This window comes from Sceloporus undulatus, chromosome 2 (genome assembly GCF_019175285.1).
Source record: "Sceloporus undulatus isolate JIND9_A2432 ecotype Alabama chromosome 2, SceUnd_v1.1, whole genome shotgun sequence".
In the NCBI taxonomy this organism is placed as follows: Eukaryota; Metazoa; Chordata; class Lepidosauria; order Squamata; family Phrynosomatidae; genus Sceloporus; species Sceloporus undulatus.
The window spans coordinates 276,719,188-276,733,946 of NC_056523.1; the positions used below are offsets into that span (position 1 = coordinate 276,719,188).

General features: G+C 44.4%; 2 protein-coding genes across 3 annotated transcripts in view; both read right to left on the reverse strand.

Annotated features, from left to right (window-relative positions):
- LOC121920971 overlaps nt 1-14,195 on the reverse strand; it is an 84,821-nt gene extending 70,626 nt beyond the window's left edge. For both annotated transcript variants that reach the window (XM_042448331.1, XM_042448329.1), the window contains exon 1: nt 13,900-14,195. In XM_042448331.1, coding sequence (XP_042304265.1) covers nt 13,900-13,953 — 54 coding nt within the window. In that variant the 5' untranslated portion in view covers nt 13,954-14,195. The remainder of the gene's footprint in view (nt 1-13,899) is intronic.
- The window catches only part of LOC121920651 (leucyl-cystinyl aminopeptidase-like), a 409,227-nt gene that overhangs the window by 219,864 nt on the left and 174,604 nt on the right, over nt 1-14,759 (reverse strand). The window lies entirely within an intron of this gene.

Here is a 14,759-nt window from a genome sequence, read left to right on the forward strand (position 1 = left end):
CTAATAATAATAATAATAATAATAATAATAATAGGATTTATTTATATGCCGCCCAATCACTGGGAATCCAGGCGGCTTACAACAGAGGGGATAATAGACGGTTCTCTGCCCTCAGGCTTACAATCTAAAAAGACACGACACAAAAGGAGAAGGGAATGGTGAGGAGGAGGGGATCAGGTCCAGCATTCTTCTCTCCCTCTGACGCCTGGACCATGGCAGATAGACTGGAGGGAGGGCTCTTTTTCTTAATCGAGGCCGGCTCGTCCTCTTCAGGCCTGATGGCGTTGGGCCTGTCCTTTTACTCCCTCTAGGCCAGAAGATGACAGTTGGAAGGAGGGAGGGGAAGGCTATTCCTCTTCAGGCCCGATGGCGTTGGGCCTGTCCTTTCACTTCCTCCCAGGCCAGAAGATGACAGTTGGAAGAAAGGAGGGGAGGGCTCTTCCTCTTCAGGCCCGATGGCGTTGGACCTGTCCTTTCACTCTCTCCAAGGCCAGAAGATGACAGTTGGAAGGAGGGAGGGGAGGGCTCTTCTTCTTCAGGCCTAAAAGGGGGGACTGCCCTCTCCCCAAGCTCTCCATTCCTGATGTTTGGTGAAGAGAAACAGAAAGTGATACAAACCATCTGCTTTAATTTGAATAATTCCATGTGTGTATTTTTGAAAAGTCTGAAATATCTGTTATTCAAAGTCTTTTAATACATTTTTAAAAAGCATTTTGTATCTTTCAGCAACAAATGTTGCAATAAAAAACCTCTAGAAACAAATCTTTCTTCTTTTTAATAAAAGTCCTATTTATGCCATGCCATCATTTAGTTGAATCTTCAGGAATGAAGTGTTGCCCTCTAGAGGAAGTTTTTGCAAAAACTGAATTAATACTGAATAAATCCTAAACAAAACAAAGCACTTTTCAGTGTTTCTCTCAATAGAAAAGATGACAAAGGCCTGTTACAGACAGCCAAAATAAAGCTGCTTCGAGTCACAGTGGAGGTATGGTATTTCAATGATGCATGCGTCCTAAGAGTCCAGAAGTCACACCAAAGCCACGCTCTAGCCCTAAGGACTGGAGCGTGGCTTTGGTGTGGCCTCTGGACTCTTAGGACGCATGCATCATTGATACACCATACCTCCACTGTGACTCAAAGCAGCTTTATTTTGGCTGTCTGTAACAGGCCAAAGTGAGTAAAATTTCCTTTGCCAAGTACCTTTATAAGTCAGTTCAGCAGACTAGATATTTTAGTTGTCATGATACAAAACAAGGAAATTTCCCTACAAACTGAAGTAGTGTCACACAGACATTACAGCCTCATTAATCAAGGTCCATCTGTGCCTCATGAAATATCCAGATGTCCCAAACCTTTGGGAGGCAGCATGCATAACAATAGGTGGTGAACCACAAAATGGCTACCATTTGGAAATGGTTGCTCACAAAATAGCTACTGCAAGGGCTTAGCCAGTCATAAAGAACAAGTGACTTGCCAAAGAAACCGAATACAAGGCACAGATAGTCTGAGCATCAAATGCTAAACTACATATTTGACTATGCACAGCACAACAAAGGAGTTTATTGCATGGATAAAACCCCCAACTGCACCGCAACGTAATGCAGCTAGGTTGTGGGATGCAGGTGGGAATTATGGCACATAATTTGGCGCCAATTGCACCGGGCAAGTGCAGCCCAGCTGCATCCCGGGTCCCAGGCGCATCTCAGAAACCACTTTTCAAAGACAGGAGCGTAAAGCAAGGGTCCACTATAATTACACAAAATTTATTTTGTAATACCATTACCACAACTGTTTCATTAGAACCACCTATCTCTGGGTGAAGAAAAAACTCTAGATCTGAAGTATGTACACAATAATTCTCTGGGTTGAGAAGCACTATTGACTAACTCTGTAATCACCACAGTCTTCCTTTGGATGAAGGGGTAGCACAAGGATCTGAGTCTGGCTGTGTTTAAACAAAACACTTTTCAGGTTTTTGTTTTTTATTTTTTAAAACTGTTCAGTAAATAGAGAAATAGCAATCAAATAAAAAGAAAACATATCAGTGATTTTTTTTTTTAACCAATCCTACTGGATGTAATTTCCAAGATTAATTCAGTAGTTTACAAATCTTCAACTGGAGCATTCCTGGCAGGGAGGCTTGTCCTGGCAGGAAGCAGCAGAGTTGCCCCAGGGCATCAAAAATGAAGACAAAAGGACAGTCAAAACCTACAATTTATTATGTTCTAGGCAGATATAGCAGATCAAAGAAGCAGTTTAACATCCTAAGCTCTCTCTAAACTTCCTAACACACTTTTTGCCCATAACTTTACGTATAGACAGGATAATTCCAGGATAACCATGATCTGTGGACCTATGCAAAGCTCAGTCTACAGACACAATACTTGCCTGTAATCATTCCCCTCCTCCTTCAGGATAGCTGCAGTGGAATACATAAGTCTCTGAGTTTAAATACAAAAGCCTTTCCGTTGGCCTCACATTAATGGCATCCTGAAACCAAGGGCAGCGGGGGAATCAGACTCGCCGGGGCCAGGAATGGGGAGAGGCCGCGGCGATCACCGCAGGCCTCCTCCCCTCCTTCCTGGTCCCAGCCGGGGCCAGGAACGAGGAGAGGCCGCGGCGATCGCCGCAGGCCTCCTCCCCTCCTTCCTGGCCTCCGTGGGGGCCAGGAATGAGGAGAAGTCGCGGCGATCGCCGCAGGCCTCCTCCCCTCCTTCCTGGTCCCAGCCTCACGGTGAGGCCCGGGGCCCAGGCGGGGAAGGAAAGCCTCCTTAAGTGGAGGCTTTCCCTCGCTGCTTGGCCTCCGCTCCCCGCCGCGATCGCCAGGGAAAATGTAAGACAGAATTTTCAAATGTAGGACACATTTTTGTGTGTCCTACATTTGAAAATTTTGTCCTACATTTTTCCCGGTTTTGAGGTCCGGCGCTATGGCAACCCTAGGTTGAACTCTATTTTCCACAGCCAGACTAACTAAACATGACACATGACAAAAGGAGTACTTCTGGAGGCTGGAAAATCTCTTCAAATCCCCACACACTGGCCATGTCACAGCAACTCATGGAGGATGAGGGTGAGCAGCCGTATTTGATAGTAGCTTTAAACAATGGGAATACCTTTCATTTCTTTAATAGAGAATCCTGCATGGAACAGAGAATAGGGAATTACACCACACTGGCTCTCAAGTTTCTCTACTCTGTAGCAGAATATATACTGCACAGCTGATTAGTATTTGTCAAGCAATGAACATGTATGGACAGTGGTTGGTCCAGCACACAAAATAAGGACCTTTAGGTAAGTAAATGGAATGCTATGGCAAAAGGTTTTTATTGGTCTCTTCCCGTGAGCCAAAATGCTTAAGTATCACCCTGGTGGTTACACTGCAAATGTATTTGTACATAGTGTTTTAATACAACACTTTCATTGCCCATGCATATTTAAGTATTTATTGGCATTCCCCACTTATGAGTGAAAGATTTAGTCTTAGCAAGTTAAATCAAGAAGTAAATATATCATAAATAAAATATGCCTAAGTTCACAAAACCAGATTCAGTCGCATGTTGCAACCACTTTCCATTTTTAATATGATTAAATATTAAGCTGAATAAATATTTTTAAACAAACAGAAACTGATTTATATTATTTCTGGATGTCAGTTTTAATAACAAGGTTCTAAATCATCTTTGGTGTTAATGCCAGATTTCACAGCTTACATAGGTCTAGGCCCATGATCCCTAGTATTTGAATCTATTCAACTCACAGAAAATTAACTGTTCCAGCAGGGTCCAGCATCTGGTTATATTTACAACTTTGCATCTACTTATAAATCCTTACTATTTTGTAAGTCAACAGGAGCCTGATTGTAGAGCAATTAATCTATCATGTCTTCTCATGAATAACTCTCTTGTACTTGCTTCTAACCATGCATAGGTTTTTCTCTGCATTTAACTGGTAGACTTGGGTTTATTTCCAGGCTCAGCTGCTGTAAAACTGAATATGAAGCTGACACCAGCAATAATATTAACCAAGGGAAGACTGCCATTGTACATTAATCCAGTGATCCAAAAAGCCCAGCACACTAAACCAGGGATGAGGAATGTGCTGTTGGACTCCACATTGCACTATTCTCCATCATCCACTGTGCTGGCTAGGGATATTGTGGGTTGCAGTCCAAAACATCTGGAGGGACACTTTATTTATTTATTTATCTATATGAATGTTTCTATTTCAATAGATGGGGGCTGGAATTGACATGGGGGTAGAATACTCTCACTAAACAAAATGGGAAGAGGTACTGCCTATTTACTCCTAGTGTGGAACACTTATTGTACAACACTTTCAAAGGAAGGAACTGGCAAATACCTTTCTGTGAAAGGAACTGGCAAAACCAATTGTACTCCTTAAGTACACCCTACTTAAGAAAACCCATTAATGGGGTTGCCATAAGTCAACAGGCAACTTTAAGTACACACACATCTGGAGACTCTGGGACAGGGGTCGGCAACCCCCGGCTCGTGGAGGCGGCAGGACCAGCCCCAGCCCGGTCCTGCTGCTGCCGCCGCTGCTGCCAAGGCCACCGCCAAGGCCGCCACCGCCTCCTCCACCTCCTCCTCCACCTCCTCCTGGGCCACACGAAGGGGCCTACGGAAGCGACCTGCCGCCTCCGCGGGCTCCCCCCAGGGCCCTTGCAGCCTCAGGTCTCTCCCTCTGGAGGGAGGCATGGGGCCGCATGGGCCAAGAAGGGGCCTGCGGAAGTGGCCTGCCGCTTTCTGGGCTCCTCCACAGCCCTTGGAGCCCTTTTGGCCGAAGGGAAGAGCCGAAGGGAAGGGCCTGGGACAGGTGCCCAAGCCCTTCCCTTCGGCCGAAAGGGCCCCTTGGAGCCCGTTCGGCCGAAGGAAGGGAACAAGGAGGAGAGGGCGGGCACACACCTTCTCCTCCCCGTGGGACTTCGGTGGAAGCTCCGCCCCATCATGTGGCTTCGCCCTGGAGGGTGGAAGCTCCACCCCCAGCATGTGGCCCCGCCCCCAGAGGGTGGAAGCTCCACCCCCCGGCTTCGGCCCCCCAGTTGTCTGAGGGACAGCAACCCGGCCCCTGGCTCAAAAAGGTTACCTACCCCTGCTCTGGGAACTGAGCCTGTGACGTTTTGCATGCAAAGCACATCATGGTCACTACTACTAGAGTCCTTGATTAGCTCCTGTGTCTTTGTTGCAAACCTCAACCTATAGTAACCTACGAACAAGACATCTCCAAGACACCTTGTGATGAATTCCCACCACACTCTACTACTATGATAGTCAAACCCCTTTCTTTTTAAAGTTTGGTAGCGTAGTTTGACTATAAAACACAGGCCAAGTATTTGTTCAAACACTATCAAAAGTTTATTGTAAAACAAGAAATTAAACTGTGACTTGGATTTAAAATGGTTATAGTTGACTGGTTACTTAGTCGCAAGTTGTTACTTAAAATATTAATATAAACTCCAATCTCAGAGTCCAGCTTACTCTGAGTCTCTTACTATAGACTCTTTAAACCTAACACCATCCCACTTTGGACTTATCAGACCCTTTCGTTGTCTAAATTCAACTTTAAACTGTCCCCTCAGGAACTCTCAGAACACAGCCTCTCTCTGGCTTCTCTTCCCCCAACCAACCCCCTTCTAACTGTCCTCTCAGAATTTTTCTACTCTGCCCAGCTGGCTTCCCGTTGGCTGATCAAATGCTCCTTCCTGATTGGCTGCTAGGCAGGTCTATTCATCACACACCTTCTCCTTTCAACATGTTCATTAACACATATAACCAAACAGCTATGTGGGTTAATGAAACCCCAGTCGCAAAATATACTTACCCTCAAACACATTATATATATATATATATATATATATATATATATATATATATATATACACCACATTTATATATACAATTTCATTGACCTGTTTAAAGACATTTTCTCTCTTTGTTATCTCATCCCTCTTCAAATTGTCTAGAGAAACTATAGTCATTATATTTTCCTTACCTTTTACATATTGGATGGAGTAATCAAAATCTTGTAAAGTTAGACTCCATCGCAGTAACTTGCTGTTATTACCCTTAGTCTGATTTAACAAGCACAAGGGAGAGTGATCCGTTCCAATCACAAACTTTCCCCCCTGTAAGTATGGCTTAAGCTTGTTTACAGCCCACACTATAGCCAGGCATTCCTTCTCTATCATGGCCAAGTGTCTTTTTCTGGGGAAGAGTTTTTTTACTTATATACAGGATCGAATGTATCTGACCATCTTTTCCTTCCTGGCTCAACACTGCCCCAAGTCCAACATTACAGGCATCCGTAGTGTCTTGGTGTAATCCAGAGCCATCACAACTGGAGCCGTGGTCATTAGGTGCTTTAATTCTCTGAATGCACTATCACACCTTTCTGACCTTTCTGACTTTAGCAGGCTTGTCCTTCTTGGGTAAATCGGACAATGGGCTGGCAATACTGCTGAAATTAGTAATACATTTTCTGTAGTAACCAGCTAGTCCCACAAATGACAGCACACCTTTTTCTTTTCTTTTTTTGAAGTAGGAATAGACCAATTAACTATGGCTTTCACTTTAGAAGTTTCCGCCTTAATGGTTCCGCTACCTGCAATATAGCCTAAGTATCAACTTTCTCTTTTTCCTATGTGACACTTAGAATTTTTCACGGTCACCCCACTCCTTTTAAGTCTTTCCATTACTTCAGTGAGATTTTGTATATGCTTACCCCAGGGGTTACTAAAGATACCTATGTCATCAATGCAGGCTACCACACAATGCTTTAACCCCAATAAGATGTTGTCAATCAACCTTTGAAAGGTGGAGGGTGTATTCTTTAAACCAAATGGCAACACTGTAAAATCATATACTCCCCTATGTGTAACAAAGGCCGTTTTTTCCTGATCTTTAGGACACATGGGTACTTGCCAATATATCTTGGTCAAATCTAGTGTGGTGATATATTGAGCCCTTCCCATCTTTTCAATTAGATACTCGGATCTGGGCATAGGATAGGTGTCAGTTTGGGTGATTTTATTCAACCGCCTGTAATCCACACAAAACCTAATAGTATGGTCGGGTTTTCCACCAATACTACCAGAGACGCCCAAGGACTCTGCTATGGTACAATAATCCCCATCATGAGCATTGTATCAATTACATTACTTATGCTGTCTGCCAAGGGACCAGTTACGCGGTATGGGGAAGTAGCGACAGGACTTGCTTCTCTATTGCTATGATGAACTACCCCTTTTACTTTTCCTGGTAAATCTGAAAAGACGCTCTTAAACTCAGTTAACACCTGCATTATTTCCTCTTGTTGCTGGGGAGTAAGAGAACTGTCAAGAGTAAACTCTTGTATCTTTTCTTTTCCCACATTTTCCTGTCTCCATCCAAGAATGGCAATCACATCATTTTCTGACTCTTTGACAGCATATAACCCAAGATTTTCTCTCCTGTGATAGGGCTTTAACATATTTACATGTACAAATTTACACCCCATATCATTCCCCAAGTCCACTATATAGTTCATGTCGTTGATCTTTTCTGTCACTTGAACTGGGCCAGTCCATGCATATTGAAGTTTGTTTCCTCTCGTTGGTGGCAAGAGTAAAACTTCATCTCCAGGCAGGAAAACTCTAGCTCTGGCCTTTTTATCATACCAAGTCTTTTGTTGACATTGAGTTGCCTATAAGTTTTCTCCGGAAATTTGTAAGACTTGATTTAGGGATGTCATCAGGCTCTGGACATATGACACCACATCTTCCGGCTCTCTTTCGTCTGGACTTTCCCACTTGTGTCGAATGAGATCTAAAGGTCCTTTTACTTTACATCCAAACATTAACTCAAATGGACTGAATCCTCAGCTTTCTTGTGGGACCTCACAATAGGCAAATAATAGGTATTGTAACTTGGTGTCCCAATCTCTCCCATTTTCTTCAGTACTGTATAGGATTTAATCATTTTGACTAATGTCCCATTGAATTTTTCCAACAGCCCATTACTCTGTGGGTGATAAGCGGTCGTGGTTACATGTTTAACCCCACAGACCTCTCATAGTTTCTGCATCACCTTGGAAGTAAAAGAAGTTCCCAAATCTGATATAATCTCACTAGGAAATCCTAGCTTATAGAAAATATTTATTAGAGCGTTTGCCACAGTTGTTGTCTCTATATTTTTCAAAGCCACTCCTTCAGGATATCTGGTGGCATAGTCCATCAGAGTAAGAATGTACAGTGTGCCCTTTTTTTACACGGAGGATTCTTCCGGATCCCCCACATAAAAAAACACATATGCTTGAGCCCCATTGAAAGTAATGGGGCTTGTGCATGGCATGGTGGCGCACGGACGCCACAGGCGTGTACCCCATTATTCTTAATGGGATGTGCCACCCCCTTGCGCCCTGCGGGCTCCCTAGCGGCTTTCAGCGTATGCTGAAAGCTGTGTATGGTACATTCGTGTCTTTTCCTTGGTTTTCTTCAGACTTTGGAAAGATCTGATCTAAAGATTTTTCTTTTTCTTGTTGTCTGGTGACAACACAAGCAAATCTGAAGTATCTATCCAGATCATTCCCAATTAGACACGGGAATGGAATATCTTCCCAAACTGCTAATTTCCACTGCAAGTTATGTCCTCTGAATGAAATGTCTAACTTGCCTACCGGTGCCATAAAAGCTGGGCCCCCTAAACCTTTTAAAATCATTTTCTCCTCCAGGCACAAATCTTGAGGTTTTACTAAGTGTGATTTAACTATACACACTTCAACCCCTGAATCACGAAAACCCCACACCCATGTCTTATTTATTTGTATTAACTCTGCATCTATTTCTTGAGGTAAATTCATTACAAATAGGGAAGGCCTTGGAGAAGGAGCTCTTCTAGCGTCAGTTACTGTTCCACCTGCCGTTTCCATGGCAACTGCCTCCTCAGTCTGTTTTCTGTGGCAACATTCTTGTATTGCTGGCTTAACTGATTCCACACAATAAGCTGATTTCATATTTGATTTAGAGTCTTTATTATAAACATTTGGACAACTACAATCATCCCTCCATATTTGCAGCTTTGATGTTTGCGGATTTGATTATTCACGGATTTCATTAATATGTTCTCTCTAGGACTGTCTAGGTCACGGGTTCCCAATCTGGGGGTCGCGACCCCTTTGGGGGTCGCCAGGTTGGGATTCCCCCCTGCCTCCCTCTCCTCCCTTTTTCCCTGCGGGTGCCGGCACTAGCACCGGCAACCGCAATGAGAAAGGGCCAGTCACCTCCTCCCCTCGCCTTCTCCCTGCAGGTGCTCTCGAAGGCACCCGCAAGGAGGAGGCAAAAGGGCTGGGACTACAAACCCCAGCAGCCTTTGTGACTGGAAGTCCCGCCCCTTCTTCCACGGTGGCCTCCCTGATTGGTTGGGAGGCTGGGAAGGGGCGGGACATCCGGCCGCAAAGCCCACTGGGGCTTGTAGACAGTCAAAAGTCCTGCCCCTTCCTTGCCTCCCAACCAATGAGGTAGGTCACGGGCGGGACTTTCACCCGGAATGGGGATCGCGGCCCAACAAAGGTTGGGAACCGCTGGTCTAGGTCCTCCAGTGCAACTCTGTGGTCATCTTTAACTAAAAGTTGTACTGAAAGACCAATTGTAGCTACTCCAGTGCCATTCTCTGGTCAGTGTATGTTGGACATTGACCACAGAGTTGCACTGGAGGACCTAGAGACTCCTAGAGAGGTGTCCTCTCAGGTAAAAACAGTGTTTTTGTTATTTGCGGTTTTTCCATATTCACGGGGGTCTTGTTCCCCTAACTCTAGAGAATATGGAGGGACAACTGTATATCTAAGGTGACCCAATTTCCCACATTCATAAAAAAAATTGGATTGGGTTTGTACTGTTCTTTAGACCCACTGTCTTTTTATAGGCTTCAGAGTCATACTGTCTCGACCCAAAACTTCTCACCTCAGCTTTAGGTGTTTAAAATTTTTACCATTGCTATTTCTATCTTTTGAGGGATGCCAGTTTTGGGGAGTTTTTCCCCTCATTTTCTTGATATTTTACCTCTGTCTTTGTCATTTTTCTACCATCTTCTCTTATTAAAGCCAACATATCTATTACTCAGGCTGCTTCAGCTACCGTTCAGCTACCATTTTAGGCTGTCAGTCCTGTACCAACCACCTATATTCCTGAGGAATAACGTTATAAAACTTCCAAGCCTATTAAACTTTGTAACTTGTCCTTGGTTGTTATCTTAGACCCCTCAATCCAATTTACCTAATTCCTGAGGTAAATTCGTTACAAATAGGCAAGAAGACAAGCCCTCCCTTCATCCTCCATCTTGAGAGAGAGAAAGGCAGGCCAGCTCCACCAGGCCTGCCTGGAAGAAGATGAGCCCTCCCTCCGATCCATCTGCCTTGGTCCAGGCCTCCGAGGGAGAGAAGAGCTGCTGGACCTGATCCCCTCCCCCTCACCACCATTTCCTTTTCCTTTTGTGTCGTGTCTTTTTAGATTGTAAGCCTGAGGGCAGGGAACCGTCTATTATCCCCTCTGTTGTAAATCGCTCAGATTCCCAGTGATTGGGCAGTATAGAAATAAAACCTATTATTATTATTATTATTATTATTATTTTTAGTAAATCATCTAATCTGCAACCCATTTGGGTATAAGTTTCATCCCCCTTTCTTTTTATTGCATGAAATTCTCTTCTATGGTACTCTGGGGTTAGTCCAAATCGTTGTTTTACCATTGAAACAGATTGTAATTTTGGGCATCACCTGCCCTCATTTCTGCATACATTTCTGTTAGACCTCCACAAATTTGTGACTTCACATGGCTCATTCTTTCTTCTTCCTTTATTTGCAACTCTTCACAAGTTCTCTCAAATTTTCATCACAAACCCTGTCCTCAACAGCTCTGCTCAGGTCCTACAGACTCAGGGTCCTCCTTGATTAAGTCTATACCAGGCCTGCACAACATATCACCAAAGGATTTTGGGTGGCTCATGAGGATGTGGAACGACTTCAAGGCTCCTCCACTGCTTGGCCTTCTCCTGAGGAGAAGCAGAAAAAGAGGATGGTCAAATCCTTGCAAAGCATCTGGCTTTCTCCTGAGTAGGAGGCCAGGCGGCAGAGGAGGAAGATGGACAAATACTTGGCCTACAAGGGTCCTCCGCTGCTAGGCTTTCTCCGTAGGAGAAGGCTGGGTGGAGGATGAGGATGGGTGAACACTTGCAATGCTCCTCGCTGCTTGGCTTTCTCTTGAGGACAAGGCCAGGCAGAGGAGGAGGAGGAGGATGGAATTAATATTAATAGGGTAACTATCTCCTACAATTAAGGAAGACCAGGTTGGTGATTACTTCCCAGAGGACTTTCTCTGCTGTCGCTCCTAAAATCTGGAACGACCTGCCGGAAGAGATTCACCAATTACCCTCCCTTGAGGCCTTCAAAAAGGCAATAAAAACGACCCTCTTCCGGCAGGCCTTCCCCAATTGATTATGGCCAGACTGAAGGAATCCACTCATTTTATTACATTCCCTCGTCATTCGTCATTTGTTAATTGCCAAGTTTTCTTGATGCTATTGCTATGCTTTTATGTATGATTTTACTATTATAACTTTATACTTTAGGGAGGGAGGTTCTGGGGTGGGGGATTTTGATGTTTTATTATCTTTGTACTGTATAAACCTTATTGTTCCCTGCCTCGATCCCCAAAACAGAAGAGGCGGGATATAAATAAATATCTTATTATTAGTATAATTAATTAATTAATTAATTAATATTTAATTAAAATGTATCTGTGGCCCAAAGAAGTTAACTTGTTTTAATTTTGGTCCCTTCCCACTGCCAAGTAGTGCAGGTCTGGTCTGTACATTTGATATGTGATCTTCCTGTTTTCCTACTGCCTTCTGTTTTTCCAAGCATTATTGTTTTCTAGGGAGTAAGCCTTCTCATGATGTGGCCAAAGGAGAAAAGCCTCAGTTTAGACATCTTGCCTTCTATGGAGAATTCAGGTTTGATTTGTTCTAGGACCCATTTGTTTGTACTCTTCTCCAGCATCACATCTCAAATGAGTTGGTTTTCTTTATATCGGCTTTCTTCACTGTTCAGCTCTCACACCCATATGTACTGATAGAAAATAGGATGGCATGGATTATTTTAGTGTTCTTATATATCTTTGCACTTCAGGATCTATTCAAGCTCTTTCATAGCTTCCGTTCCTGATCCTAGTCTTCTGATTTTTTTTGACTGCTACCTCCATTCTAATCAATGATTGGTCCAAAATACCAGCCAAGGGTTAACGCTCAATTCAGGCTTGCATTCTTTTGAGGTTGCTAAAATGAATACTCAGCTTGTTGGGGACAATTAGCTTACACTTTGTAAACTGCTTAGGGAGTGCCTGAAATGTATTTGCTATTGTTGTTTGGGAAATATTTAACTACACTTGTCCCTCCACATTCACTAGGGTTAGGGGAACAAGACCCCCATGAATATGGGAAAACCACAAATAACAAAAACACCACACTTTTACCTAAGAGGACACCTCTCTAGGAACCTCTAGGTCCTCCAGTGCACCTCTGTGGTCAACGTCTGACAGACACTGACCATAGAATGGCACTGGAGGAGCTACAAATGCCTAGTAGAGTATTCTCTCTAGGTCTTTCAGGGCAACTTTTTTAGTTAGAGTTGCACTGGAGGAGGATCTAGATATTCCTAGAGAGAACATATTAATCAAATCCCTGAATAATCAAATCTGCAAATATCGAAGCAGCTAATATGGAGGGATGAGTGTACATATACAAGGTTCCAGCTCAAAGGGACTGGTATCTGAGCAGGGAAGCATAGGACTGTACAGACCACATAAAACAGGTTGGATGTTTTGAAGTGAAGATATTCATTATAAATAATAATAAACTTTTTAGTTATATCCCGCTTTTTGTCTGGACAATCAAAGCGGCGTACAAGTTAAAATGAAAACAGTGCATGTCCAATATTCCTTGCCCCCTTAAAAAGGAATTAAACAATTAGAATTAAAATGCCTAAAAACATTAAAACATAGATATTTAAAACAATTAGCTAAAACAGTAGGCAGAGCCAAACACATATGGAGATGACATGTACTAGATCAAGAGAAGTCATAGTGCCACTCTGGTCAGGCCCCACCTGGAATAACACTCTGTCCAGTTCAGGGCACCACAATTCAAAAAGGACATTGAGAAACTGGGGCCATGTGTCCAAAGGAGGCGACTAAAATGGTGAAAGGTCTGGAAACCATGCCCTATGAGGAACGACTAAGGGAGCTGGGGATGTTTAGCCTGGAAAAGAGAAGGTAAAGGGGTGATATGATAGCCCTGTTTAAATACTTGAAGGGATGTCATATTGAGGAGGGAGCAAGCTTGTTTTCTGCTGCTCCAGAGACTAGGACCCGGAACAATGGATGCAAGCTGCAGGAAATGAGATTCCACCTCAACATTAGGAGGAACTTCCTGACAGTAAGGGCTGTTTGATAGTGGAAGATGTTCTCTTGAAGAATGGTGGAGTCTCCCTCCCTGGAGGCCTTTAAGCAGAGGCTGGATGGCCATCTGTCAGGGATGCTTTGACTGAGAGTTCCTGCATGGCAGAATGGGGTTGGACTGGGTGGCCCTTGCGGTCTCTTCCAACTCTTCTATGATTCTATGCTTCCCTCCATAGCCTTCCCTTGCAGGGCTCTTGAGGACAGGAGGTCTTTCGTTGGAGGCCGTCAAAGAAAGCTACTAAAAGGAGCGATTCTCAAACTTTGGTCCTTCAGAGCTTTTGGACTCCATCTCCCAGAATCCCTCGCAGTTGGCCAAGGTGGCAGGGGCTTATGGGAGTTGAAGTCCAAACGTCCTGGGGTCACCACTGACTGGAAGCCCATCCCAGGAAGAGTACCTTGGCTGCCGTCCGAGGGAGAGGGACCGGGCGCTCGTGGCTGCGGAGGCTCATGGCTCCCGAAGGCGACCCACGTCGCAACGCCTTACCGCTCGCGCGTCCCGTCTCCAAGGCAACGGGTCCTGCCGCTGATAAAGAGAGCCACCTGCCAAAAAAGACACCTAAGGAAAAGAAACGCCTTTCCTGGCAGATGTGACCAAATGTAAAAATAAAGCTGCTGATTTTCAAGGTGTAATTTAAGCCTTAACTACACGAGCACAGGACGAAAATGAGTGAACGAGGTTTTATTTAGCTGCAAGGACCTGACAACAGCAGCGGATTAACCGCTCCCTAGTCGGAAGGGCCTTTACGCCCGGCCATTTCTGCGCTTGCGCAGTGAAGGACAGCGTGGGGTGGGATGCGCATGTGTGAGGCACCCGGAAGCGTCTTCTTCTTGCACACTGGACGGTCTTTGGAACTTTCCATTCGCGTCGCTTGGGGGGGGGGAGTAGTTGGACGATACCATGGGGAAGCTGAACGTGGTTTTGCTGCGATACCTTTCCAGGGACCATTTCAGGGTTCTGACTGCGGTAAGGGGCCTTTTGTACGCCCACTCTCTCAGTGCGCTTTGAGTGCTGTAATGCTATCCTATGGAATCCTGGGATACATAGGCCACTTTTAAGGGCTGTAATGCCATCCTCTGGAATCCTGGGAGACATAGGCCACGTTTAAGGGCTGTAATGCCATCCTATGGAATCCTGGGATACATAGGCCACTTCTAAGGGCTGTAATGCTATCCTATGGAATCCTGGGATACATAGGCCACTTCTAAGGGCTGTAATGCTATCCTATGGAATCCTGGGATACATAGGCCACTTCTA